Below are 13,080 nucleotides of genomic sequence, written 5' to 3' on the forward strand. Positions count from 1 at the left end.
TTTTAACTTAAGATCTCAACAAGGAGAAGTAGTTATTTTTGTTATTTTAACTTAAGATGTATAATTAAGTAGAAAACAACTGGTAGATCTGTATGTTTCTAGTAACTAGTATAACTCTAACGTATGATGATCCTCTTAAAGGATAAACCAAAAGATTTATATAATTATACATTTATTATTAAAAGTGTAATTAGAAGCTAAAGCAAAATCGTATTAGCACTCGAGTTGCTCCCGATTAGTTTCTAGGGATTTTAAAATCTTGTAGAAGTTTAGTTAAGTTTCAAAGAAGAGTGTGTAGTAATTTTTGGTTAATCTAGTAAAACGATAAAACGGTTCGTTTATTTTAACAGTGTTAAAGTTGGTCCCTCGTTGTTTATACATTATGTCATTTTTAGATAACATGAAGGTCATTTTTAGTTCGTTTTAATTACTTAAAATGATTAAAATGATACCTGTATTTTAAAAATCTGAATTTTCTAAAATGAACTAAAAATGCATTTTAATAATATACTCCCTCCGTCAGCGAGTAAGAGTGCCGTTTTTCCATTTTAGTCCGTCCGCGAATAAGAGTCTCAGTTCAATTTTACTATAAATGGTAATTAATTTGATGAAAATCGTTACGGCACTGCCTTGATTGATATGTGCAGTGTGCATACTACGCAAGTGAATGTTGCTAGTTGCTACGATTCTACCTAATCATGTCCATATGCAATTGTTCATTTAAATCAATGACGCTTTCTTCTCTTGACAAACGTAATGATACAAAAACAGAAGATCCAGATAACTTTTTATTAATAACCATTTTCTATTTACGGAAAACGATATTAACTTACTCAAGATGTTATCAAATAATTAATAAATAACAAGTTTTCACACCCTACAAATCTATTAATATATGTGATCAAATCTCTTAGAAAATTCTTATTCCCACAACCGAACATGTTCCGTTTAACCATCTAATTTTTTAACTATTGCAATAGAATTGCTTTCTTTCTCAATGATAAAGATCGTTAGGTGGCAGAAGCCATCATGAATTAATAAAGTGATCAAATTAATTAAGAATGTGATCAGATCAGCTAACTTATGGTTTATCAAACTATGGGTAGGTAGTTGTAGCCATCACACTAACTAAATAAAGACTAAAGAGTACTCAAGATTAAGAGATTAGTTGACTAATTTGGCTTAATTTCCTTTAACCAAAGAACATTTCAACAATTGTGACGTGTCTCCAATTAAAACTTCAGAGACTTTATTTTTGTGGCGTGCTTATATTTCTTTTCATTATCAATTTAAATTTTAGTACTATTATTAATTACGTCAAGTGACGTTCAAAATTCTTCATTTAAAAGACTCAACAATGTTTTGAAGATTCACAACCATAAAAAAGAAAAGAAAAAAAGAAACGGTTAAGTTTTTTCTTTTTTTATTTTATTACAAGAATACTTTTATTGAGGTGGAAATAATACTCTCTCTGATCTCTATGTGAAACCTTAGAATATAAAATTGAAACCAGACTTAATTGTATGGTTGTTAATAATTGCAAATGTCTCATTTTCCCGAATTCAGAAGCCAAGTGTAGAAAATAGAAACCATAAAAACCTTGTAATTATCTACATATATGTGAATAAACCAATATTTTGAAGAAGTCGTATTCCCTCTAGAGACTACTGTTCCTGGACATATGCAACCTTATACATCAAATGATAATAATTGAAGAAGCAACTTGCGTATGGAAATTGTCTCACCATAACTTCATTGAAAAAGACAATCCAATACCAATAGGGATATTTTCCCAATTCAACGACTTTTTTAAAAAGCAATATTTATGGTACAGTATGTGATTCAAAATTAATTACGAATATAAATTAGGAACTTTTTCAGCTCTTATATTATGAAGATCTACGTTGAATTCGTCCCTTATTGATCGAATTCGTGGTTCATAGTTGTGAATCTAACTAGAGGTAGATTTCTAATTAAACCCTTAATTTATCATGAGAATGGAACCATTTTCCGTTATTTGGATCAAGAATATCCACAATAAATACATCTTTTATTATTAGGGATAATTTCTATTGAGTAATAACTTTTAGTTAATTCTGACTAATATAACTTAACTTGCTAGCTCATAACTTGCTAGCTCATTAATGCAGTGCATTAAAAATGTCAATACGATCACATTAACATTTTAACATAAATTTGTGTTGACATTCTAATATACTGTGTTGACATTTTCAATACACTACATTGATGAGTTAGCAACAGATCACAACTATATGATTGTTGCCCTATCATATTGTACTATGATTTTGTCATACTAGTATTTATTTCAATTTTAACCATCATAAAACAAATACAAAAATTTAAAACTTATAATTTTATATTCCTTTTCAAAAATTATGAGATTAAACAAAAGTCAACAAACATTTATAATTTAAATTACAATTATCCCTTTTATGTATGCCACAATCCCCTTCCCAAACACACATGCTTGAAAGGATCGTTTTCATTTAGACTCAATTAAGCTTGTAAATAGTATATTGGAAACAAAAGGTCAAATCTAAATTTACAAAACTAAGGTGAAAATAGCATTAGTTTGGCCGTGCGCTTGGTGTCACCAATATTCCAGAAGTTGAAATCAAGGGCGAAGATATTGAAGTGGAGTAATACTCAGTAATAGTTAAAGAGAACTCTGATGATAGAAGACTATTTACATATATATTCAGATACAATTACATCGTGCTTCGCGTTCATATTCGTGTCAAAACTACGTCGTACCATGGTTTGCCTTCTTACCAAGCATAAACCAGACACCCCTTTCTAAACCAGCAAAAAAAAAGAAAGGTAGAAGAAGGCTACTATACTCCGTTCCTCTCTCTGCGCATCCTTGCACCCCATGACATGCCATCGGCATTCTCCTTTTGCACGCTTCTTCTCTTGAGCTCTGACAACTGAGACTGCCACCGATCCTTCCACTCGCCTCTGTCCTCCATTTCCTGATTTCAAACGCGTTGTTAGACAGCAAGTACTTGAAACTAGGAGTGACGAAACAAAACCAAGCATCTAAAACATGTATCCCAGCAAAATCAAGATCTTAAAAAGTAGTATCATTAGTGCTCCACACACAAAGTCAATCCTAAGTTCTTGGTTAAGATTCGAGCATGAAGTCAAAGAAGGGGTGAAGCGAGTAGGTGTTTGTTTGGTGGATTGAATACTTTGATTTAGTCTCACATATGTTGTTCGGTTGGATGGACACATCTCAATGCTTCGTATTAGTATTGGCTTATGAGTCATGGACTCCCCTGTGATAAAATAGAATTATATTTGGGTAATCTTTGGTCAATTCAATCTTTGGAGTAATCTCGGACCGGTTTAATATTGAGTAGCCGAACACCCTCGAGCAGATAAATCAGCACAATCAACACTCATAAACACACATATACTATGCAGTATCTAGCTTAGAGTCAACTTAATCAATAACTCATTAGCTAATAATTCTTGTGATTAGAGAAACTGAGAAAGAGACACTTGGAAGAGGACCATATTTTCAAAAGAAGTAGAACTTAATGGCTTCCACTCCCTACTTTTTACAGAGGAAGCCAATAAACTACTAATAGATATGCATATATTCTACTTTGGTTGAACAAACCTGGATTCAAATAATTTTTTACAACGATAAAATTCAATTCATACTTCAACTACCTTTACTGTAAAACAACAATCAGAATGATAAAAGTAATATTTATCCACAAATATCATATCAGATAAAATTGCATAATTCAATTGTAAAACAAATAGAAATATTAGCGAAATCAATACTAGAACACTGACAAAAATATAGATCCAACAAAATCCCCAAAACAGAAACCCCTAATTCAAAAACAACAAAACACAATGTGAAATGAAACAAAAAATTGAACAATTTAACGGAGACTAACCTCATCGAATCTGCCGTTGCGGCGGGCGGCGAAGGCGAGGTGGAGCCCGGAGGCGACGTGGTGGTCGTACAGCGCCCGGCGGCGAGGATCCGAGAGCGTCTCGTAGGCCTCCTGCACCTGAATGAAGCGCTGCGTGTGCTCCTCCACCAATTCGGGCGGAGAGACGTCGGGGTGGTACTTCCGCGCCAGCTGCTTGTAGGCCTGCTTGATCTCGAGCAGGGAGCCGGTCTCCGGTATGCCGAGAAGGTCGTAGAGAGTCATGGCGGCGGCGGTTTCGGAGACGGTGGCGTTGAGCGCGGATCGGATGTGGAGCGGGGCGGGGCGGGAGCGGAAGGAGATGGAATGGGGCGGGTGGTGGTGATGGGGGCGGGTGGAGCGGGGGAAGGAGAAGCGGTTTGTGGGGAGCGGGTGAGCTATGTGAGTGCTGCTCATTTTGGGGAAATTTGGATGTAATTTCGAAATGATTATGCTTTCCACTCAACTTGGAGTTCGTCTTTTTATAGCGTCTTTTTTAGGTATGCATATGCACCTCTTAAAATAGAGAAGAGAGAGACGATAATATATACTCCATCCGATTAATTGTCAGTCTTTGACCGGACACGAGTTTTAAAAAATGTAAAAAAGAATTGGTTCAAAAATGTAGTGGAATGTGAGACCTACTTTTTATATTAGTTTTATAATAAAATATGAGTGAAGTGAATTAGTGGAATGTGAGACCTACTTACCATTTAAGGTAAAAATGATGTGTGATAATTATTGAGGGATGCACCGAAATGGAAAAGAGTGTCAATTAATCGGGGACGGGAGGGAGTATTTTCATTTGTTCTTTGTCCCAAATACTATACTAATACCTTTTTCGTCCACGAAGAATATGCATTCTTTCATTTTTACTGATTCTCACAAGAATATGCACTCTTTCCTTTTTAGTCCGTCTTTGTAATTTACAAAAATGTCTTTTCTCTTTAACGAAGTGAGACCCTTTCTCTACTTTCAATACTTTAATTACTTTTTCTCTCTACTTTTATTTACTTTATCAATTTTACATTAAAACTCATGCCGAACTCAAAGTACATATTATTTAGAAATGGAGGGAGTATATAAAAGTAGAACCCACGTATCACTAATTTTTAAAGCATACTAGTGCCCTCACAATACATATTTATGTATCTTATCTTGCTTAATTGGTGTATTATACCTTGTCAATTGTAGATAAAAATCATATTTTAAAGTAATTACAAAATAATTTCATATTTAGGAAATATTATAGCATGTGTATGAGGAAGTTTTAACATGTACATAAAAATTATAAAAATAGCAGGAATTATAGTTTTGGGCTTTAAATTAAAATGTGACGTGCATATCTTGAGCACGAAATAGTATGTAATGATGAAAAAGTGTTGTGAGTAAGGAAGGGGGGATGGGATATACGTATGCTCTCATGTGTGGTTGTATTATTCCTAACTTTGTCTTATTAGAATAATTGTAGAGTAGAGGCGTAATGGAAATTTATTTCTAGTATATTTTTTTAATCATTTCATTTTTACTATTTATTTTAATTTTGAATTGAACTACTGTCTCTTACAAGGAATTTAATTTGATCAACATTAGAACTATTTATGTTATTTATGTTTTTGCTGATTACTCATGTCTCTAATGTAGTGCTGTGCCGGTTATTCATCGCATAAATGTCACTTTACATTCTAAAATTATAGTACCATTTTATTATATACTCTATATAATGTGATCAAATAAAAACTCTGCATATTGTACAAATCAAAATCATGATCTGAACCATTGAAAAATGTCAACAAATTACAAAAAAACATAACAGGAAAATGTCAACAGAATTTCAACGGTAGTCAATGATTGATGTTGTATTGATATTTGTTGATACTGTGTTGGCATTAAAATTTTGAAATTTTACACTGTGTTGATATTGTATTAAAACTGTGTTGAAAAGTTTTGAGTTTGTACAATATATTAATTTGCATTTTATAGTATCATACCGAAGCATATAAGCATTATTTAATTGAATCTTAAATAGCGTGTCTTCATTTTCGATATAGAAATCTTGACGCAAGTCATCTGCCGACGCCAAATAAATTTTATGTTTAGTGTGTAAAAACGAGACTCAAGAACGACGTTATTTTATACGAGTACTTTAAAACTCAAAATGACGAGTACATAAAGTTTGGGACTTTGTTGTAAATCAAACCTAATTTAAAAAAGTGTTATATGCAGACATTTAATTCAATGTGGCAAAGGGAATGATGTGACATCGATTAATTTTAATTTCGTTAAAAATTGTTTAAGTTCCATCATCTTGTGCAATTGTCTTCTTGGTGTATCCTCTTTGCGATTCCGAAACTCGTATTGATCGAAATTGAGGTTGGGGCAATGTCCAGACAAAGACATGAGAGTTATCCGCCATTATTTGTAATTAATTTTCTGTATGTTTATTATTACTCGTCATATTTATTTTATACTCCCTCCGTTCCAAGGAAGATGACCCCCTTCTTGGACGGTACGAGATTTTATGCAATTTTATTTTGTGTGTTAAGTGGAGAGATTAAAGTAAAAGAGAGAGAATAAAGTAGAGATAAATGAGTTTCCATTTTAACAAATGAGTCATCTTGATCGAGACAAACCAAAAAAGAAAGTGGGTCATCTTCAATGGGACGGGGAAGTACTTATTATTAAAATATATAAAAATAAGACTTACATTTAATTAATTTTTTTATTTAATTTTTATTACATTTCTTAAAATTCGAATCAGATCAACTTGTGACACTTAACGGTGAAAGGAGTATCTTTTTCATTAATTTTATAGGTTGAATGACTTGTTCTACAAGTTCGTTTTCAGCCACCATGGAAGAAGCTCAAGTATTTACAGACATGATGGCCCGGGTCGTGTCTGCTTGAATTCCGACGAAGAGTTGAACTGTCGTTATTATATGCCAACAAGTCTTTCATTTTTAATTACTTAATATACTTTTTACCATTTTGGTAGTACTTTTTTTTTTATTTCATAGAAAAAACTCAAAATTATTTTTCAGCGATTAAATACCGGCTATCTTCACATTTTTACTTTTTTAACAATATTAAATATGGAGTCCTAATTTTTTTAAAGACTAATAAGTTATAGTAATTATATAAAAAATTCTGCAAGAAGTCCAAATTTAATTACAAAATATTTGAGAATTGACAAATTTTAACCAGATTTATCGTCTCTTTAGCTGTACTTAAATTAATCTATCATAGAAATATTCTATCCGCACATACTAATAGCTAATAGTCTTGTTATTAGTTTTAAACGCCCATAAAAATTAGTTATATTTTGTTTTTGACAAATTTCTTATTATACTCCTATATAAAAAAATCCTAATAATTTTTGTCTTTACTTCACCCAAATATTAATTATAGTAATACTTAAAAGGGTGACACATGTATGATATATATGATCCGATTCAATTGTTTTCAGATGAAAAGCTAATTATGTCGGCGTTGTCGGTAAGCTGGAATTTATTTAATATTTACATCTCACTTTCAATTAATGATTCGTAGCTGCCTAATGGAGGATGCAAAAGCCATAATCACTTCTCCTATTATATAATCAGAAGAGCTATTGTGATTCGTGTCACGGATTAGTATATGTAAAACGGATCGAATTTCTAGATTTATCTTCAATAATATATTTATAAAGTTTTTGGATCTAATTAGTATGGCATATAATTGCAACAAAGAATCTTATTTGATTTTCCCCTTTTCATTTTACATTTTGTTAGATCTTATGATTTCTTATAGTCCGAATCAAAGTTCTTTTTCCAAAACAAGTACATTAACGATCTCATTTACTAGTTCTTTTGGCTATTCCTCAATCAAAGACTTTTGAGTTAATCTAACAAACAAAGTTTTTTTGTAGTTAACATCCTTGCTGGCCCCAATCAGAGACTTTTTAATTAATCTCATCCTTGGCATGGATGAATATAATATTCTTAAGAGTGTGACAGCTATATATATATCATTATTTAAATGTCAAGTTGTGCAAGTCACCACGCAATTTGCAAAATCTTCCTTCATTAGTTTGTTACAACGAAAATTATTATAGTTTAATGGAGGGAATATTTATAAAACTCTTTAAAAACAGCTAGAATTTTTTTTTATCATATGCATGTCGGAGCAGTGAAGTTGACGTTTACGAGTAACATATTTAACATTTCGATTTCGATGCATAATAAATACTCCCTCCGTCTGCCATTAGGAATCCCATTTGTTGGCAGCACAGATTTTAAGAAATGTTAAGAAAAGTGGGTGGAAAAAAGTTAGTGGAATAGGGATCCCACCTGAATATATTAGTTTTAAATAAAATGTGAGTGAAATGAGTTAGTGGAAGGTGGGACCCTATTACTATTTATGGTAAAAATAAACTGGGACTCCTATTCGTGGACGGACTAAAATGGCAAAACGGGACTCCTATTCGCGGACGGAGGGAGTAATTGTATTTAAAAATTTATTCCAGATCTCCTAATTAGTTATCAGTATATAGTGAAAATAAATAATGTGATTTTCAGACTTACCTACTCAGAAGTCCAAATACATCTAAGTCTAACCACAGTCTCATTCTGACATTTTATGTACTCCATGCAAACTATGATATAAATATTATTACATTGAAAAATTGAACTCTCACTAAATTATTAATTCGAGTTTATGATATTTTTGTGTTTGTCTTTTTGTAGACAGGCCGAAAAGAGGAGTAGCGCATAAAAAGGGTCGGCCATTCGAACTTAGGTAAAATATTTGTATTTAAATTTAAATTATTGGTGTCACGTAAGAACTGGAATACATTACAGTATTTAAGGTTTTAAATAAACCAAGCAGCTTCCATATTTTCTGGAGCTTAATTAGTTGAACTCTCACCAAATTATTAATTCTTGGTATAATTAGTGAAGCTTGACTATGTTAATTACACGAACTAAGCTTGACTATATATGTAGGTATTCGAAGCTAAAGTGATACATCTTTAAAATATAAAATTACTAACTAGATATGATTCTATAATTAGTAGTACCATGTTAAATACTATCGAAGGCACAGAGACAAATAGGAAATAGTACTATTTTGAACATTTATCAAATGTTCAAAAAATTCGCTTAATTAAGCTTGAATAACTCGGGAGCCATGAAATATTCGAGAAACAAAATAAGAACTTGATTCGATACTAAACAAACCAAGCCGACTTTAACAGAAAATCGTCGTTTAGACACCAGACTTCGGCTATATATCTCTACATCAATAGAGAAAAGTGACTTTCATATGACTGATCATATTCTTTAACACACGCCAAGAAAAACTTTAATGAACTTACAACAATGTATTTTAATTTAGAATAATACTTGTGATGCATAATATTGATTACAGTTGGATCTATAAGTTATTTTGTCTAGCCTGGTTGTATATCATGTGCGATAATAAGTTTGATCCTCTATTAATAATTTAAGCATCCAAAAAGCGTAGCATCGTTTCGTAACATGATCGCAATTACAATAGTACTATATTTTAAGTAATTGAATTTAAACTCTTCTAACATCATGCATACTGAACTATATATATATCAATGTATATATATAGGATTTAGATCTAATTAATAATACGTATGTTCTTAAGAGTTTAGTCAATTCATCTTCGCAATTAAACAGTGAATTAATTGCATCAATATATCATACTACAAATAACTTTTCTTCAAGCAGAGTTTCAATTAGTTAATTAGCTATGCTCATTTAAAAGGCGTTTACTTTTAGTGTAGGCCTATATATCTGTATATTGATAAATTTCATTGTTTATTTTGATGAAATATAGCCATTAATTCACTGATTCAACGTTTTACTAACGAAATCAATGCCAGCCAATAAGTTGCCAACGACAATATCAAAACAAACCCCACAAAAGTCATAGAAACACAACTACATGCAAGCAAACTAATATAGGTATCTCCACTAATTTTCTCCATGATTCTAAACTATAATTTAATACTATTATTCTTCTAATTTATTTTCATAACTTGTTAGGATTTGATTTGTTTTGTTGGTTAGGATTTTATTTATAATAAATAAATCTTTTCATACAAGCAAATTAAGAACAACGTCATCACATCATTTCCCCAAATGGAAGTTACATTTCAGCTCCAAAGTTTAATGTGTTTATATTTATTTTGTCATTTTAATTTATGATTCAATTAATTCAAATTTGTGGTATTTTTTATTTAAGTTATAAATATTAATCATGATTTCATATGATAATTAATTTTTCTATTACAATATATCTATAAAATAATGAAATTAATGTGTATGATGGTTCCAAGATATAATGACAACTAAGGGATCCTAATAATTTACGTTTTGGGTATAAAGCGATGCTTTGGGCCCTTAAAAGTGTTATTTCTGGTCTACTTGGGTTTGAAACTTCTTTTGGGCTCTCGGATATAAGTTTCCTTATAAAATGTAAAATACTACTATACCCATGTTTATTGTTTTGACTAGGTATATAAATTTCAACGGATTATTTGAAATACTAAGGCTTTGTACCATAAAATTAAGTAGTAGTATGTTTGCGGAATGTTTTGAAAAAAATGTAAAATTGCTCTCTCTCCATCCCGTCTTAAGCGCAATTCTATTATTTTTCTTACTTTATTATGTCTTCACTCACCTATTTTATTGTTTCTCCTATTAACTCTTTAAACACCGTTTTCTGAAATCATGTGACTAAAAGAAACGACTCACTAAGAACGGAGCTAGAGTATATTGAGAAGAGACAAATGGCCTACCTCATGTCTCAATATAAATACATGGTTGTGATCAATTGAGAATTTTTAGCCTAATTGAGAATTGAGATCCATTTGAGCCACACATTTTTATTAAATGAGTGGTCCAGAATTTGCTACATGGAAAATATGTTAGATTAATTAATTATAAAAGGGTAGAATGACAATTTTAATCGAAAATAAACTCCAATTAAAAACAAAGCAGCAACTTATCCTCTCCATGCGTTGGCACCATCTTGCCGCCGCATCCCGCCTCTCCACCGACTCATGCGGCGGGTACGCCATTAGATCCACCACCGCCCTCCCCGCCGCCCAGTCCAGCATCAACCGCTCATTGCTCGCGCGAGGGAAGCTCTCCTCCAGCGCCTCGAAGTAAACCCTAAACCATCTTAAGCACTCCTCGAATCCCCCCACGAATTCGTAACCGCCGTCGCCGATTTTCAGATCCGCTTCTTCTATGACGATTGTGATGATCCCCAGGCTCAATTTCCTGAAATTGGAGATCAATTGATCCCAATTGTTGCCAGTAGCCCTCACCGATCAGAGCGACACGATCATGCTGCTCGTTGTCTCCGATCCGGCGAGGAACACCTTCTGCGGTAAATTGAATCTCAAATTCGATGAATTAGGAGTTTAATTAATCGTTTAATTCTATCAATTACCATGATGATACTGTGGAGTTGATAATCTTCCTGATTAGAAGCAACTAAATCATCTAAGATATGTCTAGGTTCAATGTTCCATCAATATGTGATTGTTCAGTCAATTAAGATATTTTTAATTTGCTGCCAATTTCTTGTGTTTGTATATTATTTGAGTAGCTGTATTATATCAGTTGGATATTGTGAAGAATTCATGAGCTTACTCTTTTATAATGTTGTTGCTCATCTGTATGGAATCCAAAGCTCGCGGAGTCGTGGTAAGTTAATGCTTTATCATGTAAACATCTCATCCGTGTTTCCTTTTTCGGTTTTGCAATATCCAGAAAGTGGAAAATTTATTTCGGTGAAAGCGATTGACATTTTGCTTTAAGTTGTTGACATTTGAGATGCTATTGATATGAATTATTAGTGTTATTTTTTAGTTGTTGACATTTTAATACGGGTTGTTCACATTTGATATTCTGGCTATTGATAAGTGAATTATAAGTGTTATTTTTTAGTTATTGACATTTTAATACGAGTTGTTGACATTTGATATTCTGGCATTGATAGGTGAATTATAAGTGTTATTTTTTAGTTGTTGACATTTGATATTTTGACTATTGATAGGTGAGTTAAAGTGTTAAGGAGTACTTTTTAGTTGTTGACATTTTAATACGAGTTGTTGACATTTGATATTCTTGCGAATTGCGATTGATATGTGAATTATAAGTGTTAGTATTTTTTAGTTGTTGACATTTTAATGACATTTGATATTCTGGCGATTGATACGTAAGTTATAAGTGTTATTTTTTAGTTGTTGACATTTTAATGACATTTGATATTCTGGCGATTGATACGTAAGTTATAAGTGTTATTTTTTAGTTGTAGACATTTTAATACGAGTTGTTGACATTTGATATTCTGGCTATTGATATGTGAATTATAAGTCTTATTTTTTAGTTGTTGACATTTGATATTCTGGCTATTGAAATGAAATGACGATAATACCCCCTAGTTGACATAATCTACTTGCAGTTGACATTTCGAAACGAGTGGCTGAAAATGGATCCCAATCTCAATTAAGCTAAAAAATCTCAACCTAACATGACCCTATAAATACATGTAAACATGAAGCATGTTATACTCTACTACTTTAATATATGGATATTCAACCAATTTGGCCCCTTCATTTAGAAAGAAAAAATACTCCATCTGCCTCTAAAAGAACAGACAACATTTAAAAAGACACAAGTTTTAATGTAAAAAATACTCCCTTTGCCCCTCATCTTCTAGACTACGAAATATATGAAAATGAAACCTCTCAAAAAGTGGAGTTGAAGCTGTTGTGGACAGTGGCGGATCTAAGATTCAGAAATGGAGGGAGCGGAATATCTTTATTAACTATTCAAAGCTATGGGAATAAAAATAGAATATTTATTTCACATGAATATTGAACTAACACTATATGCATATAGGATTTAGATGTAATTATTAATGCGTATGTTCTTAATTATGACGATTAATAGTAAAAGTTTAGTCAATTCATCTTAGTAATTATATAAACAGTAAATTAACTGTGATTATTATTTCTCTTAATATTGACATTAATGAAAATAAACATCAACTAAATGAACATAAGAGTTTCGATTAGTTATGTTAATTAAAAGTCGTTTACTTTAAG

At 31.9% G+C, this 13,080-nt stretch overlaps 1 protein-coding gene across 1 annotated transcript; it reads right to left on the reverse strand.

The window, feature by feature from the left end:
• Positions 1–2,693: 2,693 nt before the first annotated feature.
• LOC125196803 (chaperone protein dnaJ 20, chloroplastic-like) lies at positions 2,694–4,408 on the reverse strand. The gene is made up of 2 exons (XM_048095430.1): positions 3,936–4,408; positions 2,694–2,993 (listed from the first exon to the last, which is right to left on the reverse strand). Exons 1-2 carry the CDS (start codon positions 4,365–4,367, stop codon positions 2,856–2,858), a joined length of 570 nt encoding a protein of 189 aa, XP_047951387.1. The 5' UTR covers positions 4,368–4,408; the 3' UTR covers positions 2,694–2,855.
• Positions 4,409–13,080: the final 8,672 nt, after the last annotated feature.

Source organism: Salvia hispanica, chromosome 6 (genome assembly GCF_023119035.1).
Source record: "Salvia hispanica cultivar TCC Black 2014 chromosome 6, UniMelb_Shisp_WGS_1.0, whole genome shotgun sequence".
NCBI classification, from domain to species: domain Eukaryota; kingdom Viridiplantae; phylum Streptophyta; class Magnoliopsida; order Lamiales; family Lamiaceae; genus Salvia; species Salvia hispanica.

Excerpts from the sequence above, each read along its gene's own strand:
- LOC125196803 (XM_048095430.1), bottom strand. The coding sequence starts at position 4,367 with ATGAGCAGCACTCACATAGCTCACCCGCTCCCCACAAACCGCTTCTCC. Across the intron at positions 2,994-3,935 it reads GCAACGGCAGATTCGATGAG|GAAATGGAGGACAGAGGCGA; the intron begins GTTAGTCTCCGT and ends GTTTGAAATCAG.